At 43.6% G+C, this 20,027-nt stretch overlaps 1 protein-coding gene across 2 annotated transcripts in view; it reads right to left on the bottom strand.

The window, feature by feature from the left end:
* The window catches only part of PHF11 (PHD finger protein 11), a 589,089-nt gene that overhangs the window by 190,847 nt on the left and 378,215 nt on the right, over nucleotides 1-20,027 (bottom strand). Inside the window, exon 16 of one of the 2 annotated variants that reach the window (XM_053708365.1) lies at nucleotides 8,828-8,871. The exons of the other annotated variant lie outside the window; for it this stretch is intronic. Within the exon in view, the coding sequence (XP_053564340.1) occupies nucleotides 8,828-8,871 (44 nt within the window). The remainder of the gene's footprint in view (nucleotides 1-8,827; nucleotides 8,872-20,027) is intronic. 2 annotated transcript variants of the gene reach the window in all.

The raw sequence follows: 20,027 nt of genomic DNA, 5'->3' as shown, positions 1-20,027 counted from the left end.
GGACAAGATTTGAATCCTATCCGACTACTTCCACTGCCCAAGGATTGGGAACGTCGCAAATCCAAGTCTACTGAAAGAAGTAAAGCCTGCCCCCTACTTGATCCGAGATTGGATCAGTGGCGGACCCTTCATGCTGATTTATTCTCAGAGGAAGGCTTCTTGGATTGCTTACCCTTATTCCAAGACTGGTTAGACCTCCATGAGGTTTTGGCTTGCTCAGGTTTGGAAGAAGAGGAGGATTTCTGTCTCTTGAAGTTGCAAAAGGAATGAAAATTTGAATTGTGGTGACCTTTGGGTCTACATTTCTTTCAGAAAAGCTCCCTTTCCACCTGTGACCATGGAAATTATTTCAGCACAGACCAGGACCAAATAAAGTATTACCCTTAAAGGGAAGAGACAGAAGTTTAGACTTGGATACCACGTCAGCAGACCAAGGCCTCTAGTTAGCAAGCCGTCAACCGCAAATACGCTGGAATTCCGCAGCGTATTTGTGGCAAGCCTGATTCGCCGTAGTTATCAAGCCCTACAGCCCGGCAAAAGTAGAATCTAGTGACGTAACATATGATCCGCCGGACTCAGTCCGACACAGATCGATGGCCCTGGAGGTGGCGGATCCCATAGGAATCAATGGGAGTCTGACAGCAGCAAGAGCTCATGTTCGCTGCTGCCCGATATCCCAGTGATTCCTATTGGAAGTGTCTGCACCTAACACCCTAACATGTACCCCGAGTCTAAAGACCCCTAATCTGCCCCCGGACCCCGCCGCACCTAAATAAACTTATTACCCACTAAACCAACGCTCCCGGACCCCGCCGCCGCTATAATAAACTTATTAACCCCCTAAACCTCCGCTCCCGGACCCCGCCGCCACTATAATAAATATATGAACCCCTAAACCGCCACTCCCGGACCCCGCCGCCACCTACATTATACCTATTAACCCCTAATCTGCCGCCCCCTATACCGCCGCCACCTACATAAAGTTATTAACCCCTATCCTGCTGATCCCGGACCCCGCCGCAAATAAATTAATTGTTTAACCCCTAAACCGCCGCACTCGGAGCCCTCCGCCACCTACATTACATTTATTAACCCCTATCCTGCCCCCCCTACACCGCCGCCACCTACAGTACATTGATTAACCCCAAATCTACCCCCCCTACACCGCCACCACTATATTAAATGAATTAACCCCAAAACCTAAGTCTAACCCTAACACCCCCCTAACTTAAATATTATTTAAATTAATCTAAATAAATATTCCTATCATTAAATAAACTATTTAATAGCTACCTAGTTAAAATAATTCCAAAATTACCTGTAAAATAAATGCTAGCCTAAGTTACAAATACACCTAACACTACACTATCAATAAATTAATTAAATTAATAAACTACAATGATCTAAAATACAATTAAATAAACTAAACTATATTACAAAAAAAAACAAACACTAAATTACAGAAAATAAAAAAAAATTACAAGAAGTTTAATCTAATTATACCTAATCTAAGCCCCCTAATAAAATTAAAAAGCCCCCCCAAAAAAATAAAATTCGATACCCTAAACTAAATTACAAAAGTAATCAGCTCTTTTACCATCCCTTAAAAGGGCTTTTTGCGGGGCATTGCCCCAAAGTAATCAGCTCTTTTACCTGTAAAAAAAAAGCAATACAATACCCCCCCCAACATTACAACCCACCACAATAATAGGAATATTTATTTAGATTAATTTAAATAATATTTAAGTTAGGGGGGTGTTAGGGTTAGGGTTAGACTTAGGTTTTGGGGTTAATTCATTTAATATAGTGGTGGCGGTGTAGGGGGGGTAGATTAGGGGTTAATCAATGTACTGTAGGTGGCGGCGGTGTGGGGGGGGGGCAGGATAGGGGTTAATAAATGTAATGTATGTGGCGGAGGGCTCCGGGTGTGGCGGTTTAGGGGTTAAACAATTAATTTATTTGCGGCGAGGTCCGGGATTGGCAGGATAGGGGTTAATAACTTTATGTAGGTGGCGGCGGTATAGGGGGCGGCAGATTAGAGGTTAATAGGTATAATGTAGGTGGCGGCGGGGTCCGGGAGCGGCGGTTTAGGGGTTCATATATTTATTATAGTTGCGGCGGGGTCCAGGAGCGGCGGTTTAAGGGGTAATAAGTTTATTTAGGTGTGGGGGGCTCCGGGAGCGGCGGTTTAGGGGGAAAAACTGTATAGTATAGTGTGGGTGCTTAGTGACAGGCTAGCAAGAAAGCTGCAAAGAAGACGATGACTGTCAGTTAACAACAGTCCGCTGCTCATCGCACCGTACTTGGTGCACGTCTTCTTGACAGCTTTCTTGATAACTTTGGCGAACGTATTCAGGTCCGCGGCGGTGATGTAAGGCGAGCTTAGGCGAGCGTATTGGGCCGGCGAATGCAGGTAAGTAGACAGCTTGATAACTAGAGGCCCAAGACTTTAGCGACAGGGCTCTGCAAGATAGAATGTCAAAGCTAGAAATCTTAGCCAGCTTTAAAGCCTTGATCCTGTCCTGGATCTCCTCTATTGTAGTCTCCTCTGAAAATAGATCAGACAAGAAGTTGCACCAATATGAGGCCGCAGCAGCAACTGTCGCAATACTAGCAACAGGTTGCCATTGTAGACCCTGGTGTAGAAACATCTTTCTTAAGTAACCTTCCAGTTTCCTATCCATAGAATCCTTAAAGGAAGTACTATCCTCTAGAGGAATAGTGGTTCTCTTGGCTAGAGTGGATATAGTGCCCTCTACTTTAGGAACAGTGCGCCAAAGATCTCGCACAGAGTCAGCAACAGGAAAAAAAAATTAAAACAGGAGACAGGGAAAAACAAATTATGCTTACCTGATAATTTCCTTTTCTACTTATGGAAAGAGTCCACAGCTGCATTCATTACTTTTAGGAAATAAGAACCTGGCCACCAGGAGGAGGCAAAGACAACCCAGCCAAAGGCTTAAATACTCCTCCCACTCCCCTCTTCCCCCAGTCATTCTGCCGAGAAAAAAGGAACAATAGAAGAAATATCAGGGTGAAAGGTGCCAGAAGAATATAAGGATGCCCCACATAAAATTACGGGTGGGGAGCTGTGGACTCTTTCCATCAGAAGAAAAGGAAATTATCAGGTAAGCATAATTTATGTTTTTCTTTTTAAATGGAAAGAGTTCACAGCTGCATTCATTACTTTTGGGAAAACAATACCCAAGCTATAGAGGACACTGAATGCCAAGACGGGAGGGTACATTAGGCGGCCCATACTGAGGGCACCAGGCCTGAACCTCTACCCAATAAAAAAACCTGCTTCGTCCGAAGCTGAGAACATTTTAAGAGGAAAAGCCCCAATGACACTGACTCGTAGTTAGTCCAGAAGCCAAACTAGAGACCGCAAATGGACTCGTCTGAGCCAACAATCCTCCAGGAGACACAGTCGCCAAACAAACGGTCCCCCACCGCTCATCTCCACAAATAAAGGAGACACCAGCTGAAAACCCCCAAGGGAACAAGGCAAAGGAGAACCAAGGAAATCGAAAGGTCCCCTAATACAAAAAGAACACCTCCACGAGTGAGCCTAGCTCACAGAGACCCAAAGGGGCCCAAACAGGGAAAGGAGGCCACGCCTATACCAAGCGAAACCCGGGATAAGACCGGGCACAGAGACAGAGCAGACGTCTCCCCAATATCCTGCAAGCATGGAATGCAACGAAAGAGGCAAAGTCCTCCCAGTGTCTGGCCATAGAATACCAAGGTATTTGACCATAAAAAAGAGTGTAATACACCCAGGTGAAAAACCCCAAGTTTGAGAACACAGAGTACACAACAGGACGACACAGAGGGTACTTGCGAGGAAGAAGAAACAGTCAAGCAAGAAACAGACCGCAAAAACAACCCCCAGACAGAGGGCACGTTTCAGGCAACCGAAGTCGCCGGACCTACACACAGGTCCCTGAAAAGGGGAACACAAAAACCTCAATCGAAGCCCCCCTAGAAGGAGAGTATACCCTCAGAACCCAAAGGAAGAGGAAACCCTCTTCTAATCAGTGGAGCAAGTTGAAAGGAAAATCTATACCCTAGCAGAGGAAACAGGGAAACAAAAGAATCCCGAAACAGGTACAGGAACAAGCGTAAGGATAGCACAGCCATCCCCACAGAGCACAAGTACAACCAGACTCTGAAACAGACAACAAGGCCATAGATTTAAGGATCTATCAAATAAAGGCCCCACAAGTCTGCTTGGAGCCAGCAAGACCCCAGGGGGAACCAATCCCACCTTTCCGCCTCCCATCCAGGAGAATCCCCAAGCAAGGACTCCATCTCCATAGGGAGGAGAATATCCCCTAAAAAAAAAGGGATGATGCCGGAAGGGCAACAACTGTCCTCAAGGCCTGAAAGCACCGGCTAATGGGAAGAGAAATTCCCAACACAGATGTCCTAGAAAATCCACTGGAACACTGGCAAGCTGACCAGGGGAATGCAACCCTAAGGCACACAAGAAATTAGACATCCAGCGCCAGCAGCTGGGTATGAACCAACCACCCTTGGGGCTCAAGCCACACGGCTAACCACCAGATGACATGGGCCACTCTGTGGCAAAGAGTAAAAAATACTCTAAAAACTTGGCCAGGTGAGGTAGATGGAGCAAGGACATAGCCCAAGTTCCCACTACCGTGGAACACCCGACCAGCCCTGAGATCCAAGATTCCAAAACCACCCAAGACTGGGTAAGTGAAAAGGCCAAGCGAAGCATCAGCAACTGGAAGTCTCATGGAGAAAAACAGGTCTGGGCACCTAATAGTTCAGGCAGACCTTACCCTAGAACTAAACACCCCAACCGGCCAAAAAACCAAACACAAGGGTATGGATGCATATCCAGAGAATCCGGATAGCGAGAAGAACTCGAAAGCTCCGACCAAAGGAAGGAACCACCCCTAGCTATAGTCCAATGCTTTAAGGAACAAGGCTAGAAGTTGTATGAAGATACTTCTCAGAGCCTCAGGACAACCAAGGGATACCTCGAGGTCAATAAAATCCTACTAGCAGGACTAGTCTCCCTAACACCTCCGCACAGAGGACACAAGGAAGAGAAGGCACTAAGACTACCCAGCTCCGGAAAACCCTGAGCTAAATAAAAGTCCCCACAGGGAACAACCATCACCCAGAAACACAGATCCCTAAAAGGAGATCCACTCACCCAAAGGTAATGGAAGAAGACCCAAAGGCCTCTTTATAACTCAGTCAAGAGTAAGAGCTGCATCTAGATATACTAGAAATAGCTATGCGTACACCTGCAAGGTGTCAAGAGCTGCAACAGGTTTCAAACTGCAAACCTTCTGCATGCTAGACAGCTATCCTGTACAAGCTGTTGGATCAAGCCCAAAAGGACAAATTCAGAGGCCTAAAAAATGAAGGCCAAATTGCTTAATAGCGGTCAGGGGCATTAAGTCTTCCTTGGGACAAAAGGCAAAGAATGACTGGGGGATGAGGGGAGTGGGAGGAGTATTTAAGCATTTGGCTGGATTGTCTGCCTCCTCCTGGTGGCCAGGTTCTTATTTCACAAAAGTAATGAATGCAGCTGTGGACTCTTTCCATTTAAGAAGAAAAAGGAACACCCAGCTTCTCCCATTCCTGAGATATAATGTCAGACATGCGATCTGGAACAAGAAATACGTCCACAGATTTGGGTTTGACAGCAAAGACTCTGTTGAGTTTAATAGCCTTTTTAGGAGTTTCTGCGACTGTAGTTTCAGAATCCTCCAAAGTAGCTAGAACCTCTTTCAAAAGTAAAATGAGATGTTCAAGCTTAAATCTAAAATTCAACTTCTCTGAGTCCACTGTACTAGCTAAAGCAGATTCAGAATCAGAAACCTCGTCCTCAGAAGCAACCGAGGAGTGATCCTCCTCAGATAACTGAGATAGACTGACTACAGCAGCCTTGGCAGAATCAGAACTACTTGACTTAGAAGTTTTCTTAGACTTTCTCTTTCTCTTACCTGCAATAGGTAAGGCACTCAGAGCTGCAGAAACCACAGAAATCACCTGGTAAATATACACCCCCAGGAACTGATTGAGAGGAACCGAAGGACACTGCTTGTGAAACTGCCAAAGACGGGGACGCCTGAAGAGAACGTTGAGGCATGTCATGGACAACAATATCCTGAGAGACAGATGGCTCTGAGAGGGTATCTTTATTTTTAGAGAGTAACATTTTATTCAAACTGCATAGGAGGAATAAGCCTCCAAACGATACAAACATTTGTCAAAGAACATAGCTAAAAACTTTTATCAGAGTCCATAACACTTAAATATTGGTTCCCAGGAGCAATAATTTATAAGATCTATAATTCTATAAAAGAATCCCTTAAAACACTCCTTTTCTTATTTTAAACAAATATGAGAGATAGAAAATAAGGTTTAAAGTAGCAGGCATCATTATAGCCCCAGGCTTGCTGGGGAGACTCACCACTTCTGAAAGAACCGGTGCTGAATAAAGAGCCTTTGTAGCAAGTGCTCTTAGAATGAAGTCTAAAGTCTGTGAAAACCCACTGATCCATCAAAGTGAAAGACGCACAGCGGAAGAGCGGAGAGCGGTCATGTGATCGCAACACTAATTTCTAGATGCGAAACAAAAGAAAGCGTGCGAGTTACAATGCGCTTAAATACACAAAACTATAGAGAAAAATAATGCTGTAGGGTTTCTAGCCCAAAACATATAAAATCACAATAAGGGCATAATAAAGGGTTCAGCCCAAGTAGTGACAATCATCCCTCTCTCAAAAGCCAGCCTCAGAATAAAAGGAGAAGTTTAACCCCTTCATTACCTCCTTTGTCTCCATTGCAGTATAGTGCCCTGTTAGTGCTGCCCAAATTTTTTATATCTCCCAATAAAAAGAGATAATTAAGTCCCCATTATATCCACTGAGGGAATTAACCCCCAAAAGTGCTGAATCCTTCTAACCTAGAAGGCAAAAGCACTTACCTGTGGATCAGGGCAGGAACAGCTTCTCAGGTATGACAGACTCAGCCGACCTTTGACAGTGACCTGTAGAAAAAGAAAAGCAGAATAACCAACCCTGGTTTTCTATATAGGGGCAGCATCAATGTTGGAAGGGAAGCAAGGACCACCTTGCCGTCTTCCAACTGCGTAACATCCACCATAACTCTTACTAAAAAGGATTACATGGACACAGCATAGTCCCAATCCTTGCTTGCAGGAAAACTACCCCATAAAAGGATTAAATATCTTCAGTCACCATCTTTGTACAAGGCAAAGAATAACTGGGGGTTTGTGGGAAGTGAGAGGATACTTAACGCTTTGCTGGGGTGTTCTTTGCCTCCTCCTGGTGGCCAGGAGTTGAATTCTTATTAGTAATTAGAATAGATTTGTGGACTCTCCATGCCATTGAAAAGAAATTGGATTTTGCAAATATATTATTTATATATTTTTTTTATATTTTCTGCAGTGTAGGTTCCCCCATACCCTCCAACCTCGCTGATCCCTCCAAAACACTCTCTAACCCTTCCCCTCTAACTAGTGTCCGCCATCTTAGGTACTGGCAGCTGTCCGTAATAAGGGAGCTTTGTTACGAACTACGTGAATATTGAACCCAAGAAAGCTGCCTATTGCTGTGTGTTACCTCTGAGCCACAGATGAGCCTTAGTTTTTGCTCTATTTTTCTAACCTGTTCTCTTGATTGTTTTTGGCTCTTTTGCTTCAATTGCTTGCCAGCAGTGGAACATCAGCTATAGCTACTCTGCACTTCCTATGCTCCAGGTTTGTTTGTTGGACTTGCTTCTAGAGTGTGCTTTTGCTGTGCATTCCTGAATTTTTCCTCTGTACATTTTGCCTGAACATGCCTACTCTTTGTTTGTCTGATGATTCTAAACCATATTGTATTGACTTCCTGCATGTCTCGACTGTTCTCTTGGATTGTCCCTTTGTGCTTCTTTACCCGACTGTTGCCAAGCTTGCCTATTTCACTATATCTTTGACTAGACCTCAGCAACTTCTCCACTATGAATTATACCAACGCTTGGGAACCCTCCAACTGAAGCTGACTAGTGGCCAGTAATTAGCGGAGGGTTATCTCACTGAGGTACCTTCCAGTTATTGCAGGGGAAGAAAACGTGTTATATTTGAAAAATATATTTTTGTTGTATCAAGCTAGTGATGCCTGCTGGATCAGTACAGTTTTTTAATCAAGAGGTCCATCCTACTTCATCTAGACATTGGCTCTTACACATGAGTATTTTGTCTATGCTCCCTGTTCTAAGCTGTTATGTCCTTTTTCACCCTTATGTTCTCCATGGGTAGATGATAAAGTTAGGATGTGTTTCTTGTTCTGTCATAGCTTTGATTACTTTTTTACCTAATGATGTCTATGACGTCTCTTGTAATCAGGTTGTACCACAATTAAGAGAAAATTAATATTTTGGTAATTTAGCTAGGCAACACAGCACTGCCACCCAAACATCAGACAACCTTAGAAGGTCCTTTCTGTTAATTATACAATCTGTATTAACTTCTCAGGCATACATACTCTGTATGGATAGTTCTTTGTAGCCTATTTGCTGTCACATATCTTATATACATTAAGATTCTTAGGTTCTTTTGTTTTCTAAGCAGAGATACTTCTGTTAATGCTGAATCCTCTATCTGATATATGGTTAGATAGGTTCAGTATCACTGATGTATGTAGTGGCAACAAGTCTAACTGGCCTATTGCACAAACATATTAAACTAAAATCTGACAGTAGTAGACAAAAACAGAACTATAAATAAAAAAAACTAAAGATTTTTAATTAAAAAAGTTTAATCTTTAAAACATACGGTTTTGATAGCTTGAGTTTCTTCAAATGAAATGGAGAATGAACCTAGAATACAAAGAAGCTAAATTATATATAAATATACACACACACATTGTATTTACAAGATTTATATTTATCATTAAATCAATTTCTTCACATTCAAAGTAGAACCATATTCAGGAAATATGGTTATAGACTGAGGCCCACTCATAGACGTCTCTAGGAACCATATGTGGGTGCACATGCTTAGATGACTACAAGACAAAGGACTAGGAGATACAGGTGTAGAAGTGGCCCAGGGAGCAATTTTGCAAATTAATAAGTTGCCACAAGGAAAAAAAAAAATTGAAACTTTCCACTTGGATTCAGAAATACAACCTCTAAAAGATGATTGTCCAACCTTTTCACATGAGGGACCACATTAGATTTTTTTAGTGTTTGTTTTAAGGGAAAATAGCACATTTTAGAAATAATATTTTATAAATACTATTAATAAAAACACAAACATACATTTATATATGGTGCTTATGCACGATGTGTACTAAAGCTATATGGTCTATCCTATCCATCTATCGTATATATCTATCTATCTATCTATCCTATCTATCTATCCTATTTATCTATCTTATCTACCTATCTAATCTATCCTATCCATCTATCTAATCAATATTTTCTATCTAAATTTCTATTCATCCATCTCACCAACATGAGCTTGCTAATGTACTGCTGAATTTCCCTTTGATGAATTAAATTAAAGCGTGAAACCAAGTAATACCTAATATCTACAGGATGCTTTCAAAATAAAGAGCTGACTTTAAAAGATCACCCACATACTAAATAACATAAATTATGCTTACCTGAAAATTTTCTTTTCTTCTGATGGAAAGAGTCCACAGCTGCAGCCTGCATTCAATACTTTTAAGAAATAAGAACCTGGCCACCAGGAGAAGGCAAAGACACCCCAGCCAAAGGCTTAAAGGGTCAGTAAACCTTAAAATTAATGTTATATAATTCTGCACATAGTGCAGAATTATATAACATTATATTAGCCAAACTTTATAACACATAATATTCCCTTTTCATTTTTAACAAAAAACGCTGTTTTACAGACCCGCTCTCTGCGCTCTGCTGAGCGGGTCTGCTTTTTTTACACAGCGCAACGGGCCAGCTGTATAGTCCCAGCCCGGCCCGACCGCGCCATAAGACTAAGTGCAGCTCGCTCCTGTCACAGCTGGCCCGATGCGCTGTGTAAAAAAAGCAGACCCGCTCAGCAGAGCGCAGAGAGCGGGTCTGTAAAACAGCGTTTTTTGTTAAAAATGAAAAGGGAATATTATGTGTTATAAAGTTTGGCTAATATAATGTTATATAATTCTGCACTATGTGCAGAATTATATAACATTAAATTTAAGGTTTACTGTCCCTTTAAATACTTCTCCCACTCCCCTCATCCCCCAGTCATTCTGCTGAGGAACAAGGAACAGTAGAAGAAATATCAGGGTGAAAGGTACCAGAAGAATAAAATAAAGACGCCCCACATACAAATTATGGGTGGGGGAGCTGTGTACTCTTTCCATCAGAAGAAAAAAAAATTATTAGGTAAGCATAATTTATGTTTTTCTTCTTAAATGGAAATAGTCCACAGCTGCATTCATTACTTTTGGGAAAACAATACCCAAGCTATAGAGGACAATGAATGCCAAGACTGGAGGGTACATTAGGCGGCCCATTCTGAGGGCACCAAGCCTGAAAACCACTGCCCACAAAAAACCAGAGCTTCGTCGAAAGTTGAGAAAAAATTGAAAGGAAAAGCCCCGAGGACACTGACCCGCAGGTAGTCCAGAGCCAAGCGAGAGACCGCAAAATCTGATTCAACTGAGCCAACAGGCCTCCAGGAGACACCATCGCCCAACAGTTGGTTCCTCCTCACTCACCCCTCACTAAAGAAAGGAACACCAGCCTAAACTCCCAAAGGGAGAGGGCCAGGAGAACAAAAGGGAAAAAAAACCCTGAAAGGTCACAAAATCCATAAAAGGAAAAGCCCCCCGAGCGAGCCCAGCTCACAAATGCCCAAATGGGTCCCGACAAACAAGGAGAGACTATGTCTAGACCAGGGAAACCGGAGGTATAGGAACAGCATAGAAACAGAGAAAACTTTATCTCAAACGTCGTGCAAAAGCACCAAGGACAACAGAAGACGGAGTCCTCACATACGGCTAGATTACGAGTTGTGCGGTAGGCTGAAAAAGCAGAGTTAACAGGTCCTAACGCTGATTTTTCACTACCGCTGGTATTACGAGTCTTGCAGGTTTAGGGGCACCACACACTTTTTTGGCCTTACCGCAAACCGACTTACGTAAACTTCTTAAGTCCTTTTTCTATGGGACTTCCATAGCGCCGGTATTACGAGTCTGTCCTGGGAGGCCAAAAAGTAAGCGGTACACCCTCTACCTTCAAGATCCCTAACGCATTCTAAAGTCAGTAGTTAAGAGTTTTATGGTACAACGCCGTAGCATAAAACTCATAACTAAAGTGCTAAAAAGTACACTAACACCCATAAACTACCTATTAACCCCTAAACCGAGACCCTTCCGCATCGCAAACACCATAATAAAAATTTTAACCCCCTAATCTGCCGCTCCGGACATCGCCACCACTAGAATAAACATATTAACGCCTAAACTGCTGCACTCCCGCCTCGCAAACACTAGTTAAATATTATTAACCCCTAATCTGCCACCCCTAACATCGCCGCCACCTACATTATACTTATTAACCCTTAATCTGCCATCCCCAACGTCGCCGCCACTATATTAAATGTATTAACCCCTAAATCTAAGTCTAACCCTAACCCTAACACCCCCTAACTTAAATATAATTTAAATAAATCTAAAGAAAATTACTATAATTAACTAAATTATTCCTATTTAAAACTAAATACTTACCTGTAAAATAAACCCTAAGTTAGCTACAATATAACTAATAGTTACATTGTAGCTAGCTTAGGGTTTATTTTTATTTTACAGGCAAGTTTTTATTTATTTTAACTAGGTAGAATAGTTATTAAATAGTTATTATTAGATTAGGGGTTAATAAATGTAGGTAGGTGGCGGCGATGTTAGGGATGGCAGATTAGGGGTTAATAATATTTAACTAATGTTTGCGAGGCGGGAGTGCGGCGGTTTAGGGGTTAATATGTTTAGTATAGTGGCGGCGATGTCCGGAGCGGTAGATTAGGGGTTAAAAAATATAATGTAGGTGGCGACGATGTCAGGTGTGGCAGATTAGGGGTTAATAAGTGTAAGATTAGGGGTGTTTAGACTCGGGCTTCATGTTAGGGTGTTAGGTGTAAACATTAATTTATTTCCCCATAGGAATCAATGGGGCTGCGTTACTGAGTTTTACGCTGCTTTTTTGCAGGTGTTAGACTTTTTCTCAGCCGGCTCTTCCCATTGATTCCTATGGGGAAATCATGCACGAGCACGTACGATCAGCTCACTTAAGCTGACTTAAGCAGCGCTGGTATTGAAGTGAGATATGGAGTTAAATTTTGCTCTACGCTCAATTCTTGTCTTTCAGAAACCCGTAATACCAGCGCTGCAGGTAAGTGAGTGGTGAGAAAAAACTGCTTGTTAGCACCGCATAGCTCCTAACGCAAAACTCGCAATCTCGCCGATAGTCCTGAACTTGGAACACTGAAGTATACCGCTACAAAAAAATGTGTAACAGACCCAGACGAAAAACCTTGAGTGAAGAACAAGCTCCCATCCTCAAGATGACACAGGGAATACTTGCTGAGAGCAAAAGCAGCCAGACAAATAACAGTTTGCAAAAGACCACTCCCAGACAGAGGGCACCCTCTAGGCAATCCAAGTCGCTAGACCTTCCCACAGGTCTTCCAAAAAAGGGGGGAATCCTAACCTCCACAAGGTTCCCCAAGAAGAGAAGAGACACCCCGAACCGGAGGTGGAGCAATCCCCTGCTTGTAAGCGAAGGGAGCCAGCTAGCTACTATGCAAGTGTGGCTAATCCCCTTAAGGGACACAAGGCGATGCTCATTTTATCAACTTTGAAAGAAGGACCGGCTGAGTAGACCTCACCGGGAAACAAACTAGCAACCCACAGTCTGCTACAATACAGAGTAGCCACAGAGCATCAGTATGCTGAGCTAGCTGACCAGCCAACCCACCTGGATTCAGAAGATGGCAACGTCTCTCAGAACCCACTCCCAGCCAGGTGATAGCCCCAGCAACGGCAAGTCTGAACAGGGGAACAGAAGCACCCCAAAGCCAGCTGAAAACGAGCGGAAGAATGGCTATAGCCTATCCAACAGCACGGGTGCAACCCGACTCTTAAGAACAGACAACAGGGCTGTAGACCCAAAGGGTCTAGCAAAACAGTCCAACTTAGTCCTGACATGGAGCCAACAAGACTCCAAATGGAACGTAACCCATAGTGAAATCCTTCTAACCTAGGGAAACTCACAGGTTCCAACTCCTGAACCAGGAGAGGCCTTAAGAAAGGACCACATCTCCATAAAAAGGAGACTAAGCTCCCCCCAAGAAGAGAAAAAGGGCCAACAGGCAGCACCTCCCATAAGTCACGAAGCCACAGGTTAAAGGAGAGGTCAATCCCCCTTGAAAGTGATTCCTCTAAAAACTAACCTGCTAACACGCAACTAATGTGCAATAGTAGCAGCAGTGACACCAAGTCCATTCACCTACGGAGCAGAGATTCAATGGATACTACAGCAAGCTGACTAAGGGAAAGCCGTCTAAGGTGCAACCCAGCGCCAACGAGCAACGACACTTGGAAAACCAGGCCAACCAAGACCAGATCAAGCAATCCGAGGAAAGGACATTACACCCCATCTGAATAACAACCCAGACCACAGGGGATACTAATGCGATATCCAGATCAACCCGTATAACAAGAAAAACTTGCAAGTCCCGACCTAAGGAGCCAAGTGGGTAAAAGTTGTACAACGACGCTAGGGCTTCTAGACTCACAAACAGCCTCATGACAATAAAGCAAGGGATACCTTGAGGGCAAAACCACTCGAGCAAAGGCTAGTCTCCACCTCACCTCCGTACAAGCGGATGATCACAAGAAGTAGGGGCGCAACCAACCCCCCGCTCCGGGAGGAACAGACCACGTCCAGTGTCCCTAACAGGGAACAAACATCTCCCAGGCCCCTAAAAGGAGACCTAGCATGGAGATCATAAAAACAGCTAGACAGTACACAGTCGATGTGCAATAGCTGCAGCTGGTTACATTCTGCAACCCAATCGCTGCAAGGCAGCTGAACTACCCTTCAACTTACTAGCTGCTGAGGACCAAGTCTAATGACAATCCTTGAACCTCAAAAGAAAGGACACACCGCTTACCCAACGAGAAGAAGGCACTAAGCCCTCCAAATCTCCACCACGTGGGGGAGGAACACTAGGGTCCGACCCAACCAGACACCATAGAAAATGACGCAGTGGAACTCCACTTACCCAGTCATCCAATTGAAGGCTATAAGGACTGAGACAACCCTTCCTGCCTTGTGGACCCACAGGTCCTCTAGAATGCTTAGTTGAATGTAAAACAAATGAAAACATGAGCACTCGGAACCTAGACCGGACCAGCCAATCAGAACGGCGCCACGTGTCTGAACAGCCACAGGACAGAACCGAACCCAACAGGACCAGCCTGCATCCGGGTCCTAACCGTCAGGCTGCATAAATCCTCCCTTAGAGGGGAAGAAGGGAAACAGACAAACAAAGAACTAACATGTCCCAAAACACTTCTGCAGAATTAACAGAGAGTATCGATCCCAGTTTAAGATTCCCGAAGGAAAGTAATAAACAAATTAAAGACATCCAAACCGGATAAAAAGAAATATAAGGCAACCCGCAGGTTAACGCCCAATAAGAAAGCCGGCCTACCGCAGGACCAGCCAAACGGAGCCCTAAGCTTCCAAAGAAAACCTGGGAAGGATCTCAAAAAAACAAAACAGTCAGGAGATTACATCATCCCCACATGTCTAATGAGGTGCACCATTCGAAGTAGACTGAAAATCCCTGTATCCGAGAAGGATAGGATCATTTAACAAACTGAAAAACATGTATGAGCAAGACACGCCACTCTATAACGAAAGGCACAACACTCAAGGACAGTTACACCCGCAGTGAACTGTACAGGCCCTCCCCAAGGTGGTAGACCTGGGATAATAGGGCACGAGCACAAATGCATATAAACGTCTGGACTCTGCAGACGAATAATCGCCAAGAATATGTGGAAGCCAAAACGAGCTGCAACCGCCGGGGGGAACACGCCGCCCTGCATGGAGGAATAATCATAAATTGGGTTACCCGCATGTGTAGAAGTAAGGAGCGGTAGGGAACTTGCCTCTCAGAGGACGGGACCCCCAGAGGCAGATGGCTCAGCTGTCCCTTGATTCCCCGAGTCTGAGGAACAAGGCGCTCTTATATGGCATACAGAACAAAACTGGTTGACATGTGTCAACGAGGCCAATCCGGACGAAGAATCTAAATCAGAAATTAAAAGTCTCAGTATCAGAATCCTCCATAACTGAATCTGAAATTTGCACAGTCTCAGCATCAGAATCCTCCATAACTGGATAGAGGAAATGCAAATATGGACTTAAAGAAGTAAAACAAAAACGGCACCTGACACCTACAATGGCTGTGGCACTCACCACTTCCTATGACCAGACCCCTGCAAACTCGAATGTCTCCTTCGCCACACGGTCGGGAAGGCGGAAATGGAAGACGGAGCGAAACCACTCCCGACCACAAGGTGAACCGTACATTCTAAAAAAGCGTGCCCAACCATAAGGTCGCGTCACTTCCAAAAGGCCTCAATGTTCCAACCACTAGCCCGTAAACATCACACATAAGTAGGTTGAATAACATAACAAACATGATTATAAACCCCCCTGTTCAATAACCCCCCTCAGGAGTTATTAACCCTTGATTCCAAGATATTAAAGGAGACTCGCTGAGACCCTTTAGTTAAGTTAGACCCGCAAGGTGGTAGCCTCTCGGGAATACATTTGTATTACAGTACATTCATAAAGAAAGCAAAATGTATTTATCTATAAAATATTTTACCAGGAAGGATACATTGGGATTTCTCTTGTTTTCAAGTATGTCCTGGGTCCACAAAACATTGCATTGATACAATAGGGTACAATAAAATTCAAAAACAATAATAATACACAATATATGCAAAAAATTTACATAGAACAGGTAGGAAATATATAATCAACCATGACAGGTGCATTCTGTTTTGAGATATATAGAGAGGGATCTCTTAAAGGATATTAGGCTTGGGGAAGGTTTGAAAGTGTGCGGGAGGTCATTCCATAACTGTGGTGCTCTGTAGGAAAAGGAGAATCGAGCTGCTTTCTTTTTGTATTGACTGAGGCAAGCTAAATAATGTGCTGGTACTAGATCGGAGGTTATAGGAGGTGGGAATAGCCGGGGAGAGCATTCTGCTCAGGAAGGGTTGGAGCTTCCTAGAAAGGCTCTTAAACACAAAGCAGGAAAGATGGAGGGTGCGTCTGGATTCCAGCGTCAGCCAGTATAGTTCTTTTAGCATGTCACAATGGTGGGTCCTGTAGTTACATTGTAGCACAAAGCGGCAGAACGAGTTATACAATGTATTAAGTTTATTAAGGTTAGTTTGCGGTGCAGGTGCGTATACTACGTCCCTGTAATCCATGATAGGCATCAGCATTTGCTGTACAATCTTTTCCTTTACTGTAGGGCTGAGGCAAGATTTGTTTCTGTACAGGGCACCTAGTTTTGGATAAAGTTTAGATGCAAGTTTTTCTATGTGGAGGCCAAAAGATAGATTAGGGTCTAAAAACATACCCAAGTATTTGAAAGAATGGACTGCGGTCAGTGTGCAATTGGATTTTTTTTTGATGCGTAGATGGGAATTTTGTAATTTGTGTAATTTAGGACCCGTTCCAAAGATCATTATGACAGTTTTGTCAGTGTTTAGGAAGAGTTTGTTTTTTGAGATCCACTTTTCTACCTCTGTGAACTGGTCTTGGAGCACTGCTTCAAGCTGCGGCAGATCGGATTTGTTTACATAGATTACTGTGTCGTCTGCGTACATGTGTACAGTTGAGGATTTGCAGACATTAGGCAGATCATTTATAAATAATGTGAATAGTAGGGGGCCGAGAATGGAACCTTGGGGAACACCACACGTGACTGGGAGAGGGAGCGAGTCACTGTTAGAAATGGAGACATATTGTGATCGATCCGATACATATGATCGAATACCAGAGTTTTTTAGTTTGAGCAGTAGTATGTCGTGGTCTACTGTGTCAAAGGCCTTTGCAAAATCAAGGAAAATAGCTACAGTTAGGTCTCCTTGTTCCATGCCAGTTTGGATGTCGTTGCAAACTTTTAGGAGGGGAGTTGTAGTGGAGTGATTTGGGCGAAAACCTGATTGATCAGGGGTCAGATAGTTAGAAAGTTGGTAATACTCGCATAATTGCGCATGGATGCATTTTTCTAAGATTTTTGACAATACTGGGAGCAATGATATAGGGCGATAGTAACCAAGGTTAACTCCCCACTTTTATGAATAGGCACTACTCTTGCAGTTTTACAGAGTTTGGGTATGTATCCAGACATTAAGGATTTGTTAATAAGTGTTGTGACATGCTTAGCAATTGCCGGCGCACTGAGCTTCAACAGCATTGCTGGGATTTGATCAGGTCCAGACTGGTTTTTCATTTTTAGATTATTAAAATGTTTCTTAATGACATTGATGGGTACAGGTCTAAAATTGAACTTCTCTATATTGGGTCTTTGCTGTTTTAGTGGGGCCTGATCCACATTTGTAGTTTCAGGATGCGTGCCATTTATTAGTTTGTCAATCAGGGTGGTGGAGCATCCGACAAAATTATTAAAGGCATTTGCTACTTCTAAGGGGAGTTGCAGGGTTTGGTTATCCACATTGACAGTGGAGGGTTGGGAGTGGATTGGTGGATTTTATAAGTTATTTATGAGTTTCCAAAACTTTCTAGGGTTAGATATGTTATTGTTCAGATTTTCACAGAAATATTGGGCCTTGGCCAATTTTGTTTGTTTAGTGCATATATTTCGCCATTATCTATATACACAGTGATCGTTCATAGAGCCAGTATGCTTGAACTTTGACCACAATGAATCCCGAAACTGGTACATTTGAATGAAGTCAGCTGTGATCCAATTCAAGTGTGCTCCTTTTACTCTCACCTTACGCAGCGGGCATGTACATTCCAAACTTTTAGGAGTTCAAACTGAAAGAATTCAACTGCAGAGTCTAGATCTGGGATTAGGTTTAATCTATGCCAGGGAAAATGAAACGATCTTACCTGAATCTATGCTGTGGAACAGGAACACAGCCTTTCAAGTGTGATGGATAGTAGCATTGCCTCTGCCATGGACTTGAGAGAAGAAAGCAGGCAGCGGAGCGAAGTTCGATAACGCTGATTGCTAGAGGAGCTGTTAACATGAGTCGGGATGATTTCGCAGAGAGACTCTTCCTGCATCTCTGGACTCTAACTTTCATCCAAGCCCTCACTGAGAGACTGACAGGATTACTTAAAACTCCTGTCCCATGTCGAAGAGTACTACCCTCCATAAGAGAAAAATTTAATTCTGACACTTCTCTGCCAACCTCCTGGGACGAAAGGCAAAGAATGACTGGGGGATGAGGGGAGTGGGAGGAGTATTTAAGCCTTTGGCTGGGGTGTCTTTGCCTCCTCCTGGTGGCCAGTTCTTACTTCCCAAAAGTAATGAATGCAGTTGTGGACTCTTACCATTTAAGAAGAAAAAATGTAATAACATACATCTGAAAAATATACATAATTCTAGCTAATCTTTTGTTTTTAAAAGACAGAGATTAGTGATTTGGAGCATCTCCTCATATAAAGGCAAAACAGCCCTCTTCTTAAAGAGAAATTGTACACTAGATTTTTCTTTGCATAAATGTTTTGTAGATGATCCATTTATATAGCCCATCTGATAGTGTTTTTGTAAAAATGTATAGTTTTGATTATTTTTAAATAACATTGTTCTGATTTTCAGACTCCATTTTGCTTCTGTTTTTGTAAATGGTCTTTCTATATGCAGGGGAGTGTCTGCTTTTCCTGCTTTCCCCGCCCCTTTCACTGTGTGTACCAGCCTTATCAACAGTGCTAAATTGGGAACTTCTAAGTAAGTTTTTGAAAGGTTTTATACTAGATTTACATCAGTATCTATGTATATTCTTCTTTATAGCAGTGTATATTACATGCAGTTATATGACAATTGATGTATACTGTCCCTTTAATGGGCATGGACAGTATTGGAGAACTCTTTATTCACATATAAAGTAGTATAAGTCTAGCTACATATATAAAGCAATATCTTTTATTGCTACATAATGTCGTTTTTGTACCTGGAAATTATGAAGCTGTAAGGGATATCCTATATAATAAAAGGCCAAGTGTGTTTGTCCGAAGCTGTCATGCGCAGTAGAGACAGCACGAGGACAAACATACCTGGCCTTTGAGTCCCTAGCTGATCTGCGGCAGAAGTGGGCGTGGCCGATGTGAAGGGGGCATGGTCGGGCGGGAATGGCCGTGAAGGGGGCATGGCCGGGCATGAAGGGGGCATGGTCGGGTGCGGGCGCGCGATAGAGGGAGAGAGAGAGAGGAGAGAGAGGGAGAGAGATAGAGAGGGGAGAGAGCTAGAGAGAGGGGAGAGATAGAAAGGGGAGAGAGATAGAGAGGGGGGAGAGAGAGGGGGAGAGAGAGAGGGGGAGAGAGAGAGGGGGGCAGAGAGAGGGGGAGAGAGAGAGGGGGGGAGAGAGAGGGGGGAGAGATAGGGGGGAGAGAGGGGGGGAGAGAGAGAGAGCAAAAGAGAGGGGGGGAGAGCACAAAAGAGAGGGGGAGAGAGAGCACAAAAGAGAGGGGGGAGAGAGAGCGCAAAAGAAAGGGGGGGAGAGAGAGCGCAAAAGAGAGGGGTGAAGAGAGCAAAAGAGGGGGGAGAGAGAGCGCAAAAGAGAGGGTGGAGAGAGCGCAAAAGAGAGGGGTGGAGAGAGAGCGCAAAAAAGAAGGGGGAGAGAGAGCTCAAAAGAGAGGGGGGAGAGGGGGAGAGAGAGAGCGCAAAAGAGAGGGTGGAGAGAGAGCGCAAAAGAGAGGGGAGAGAGGGGGGAGAGAGCGCAAAAGAG

Source organism: Bombina bombina, chromosome 3 (genome assembly GCF_027579735.1).
Source record: "Bombina bombina isolate aBomBom1 chromosome 3, aBomBom1.pri, whole genome shotgun sequence".
NCBI lineage: Eukaryota > Metazoa > Chordata > Amphibia > Anura > Bombinatoridae > Bombina > Bombina bombina.
Note: the sequence above shows the minus strand (reverse complement) of the source record. Positions and strands in the feature narration are given on the sequence as shown.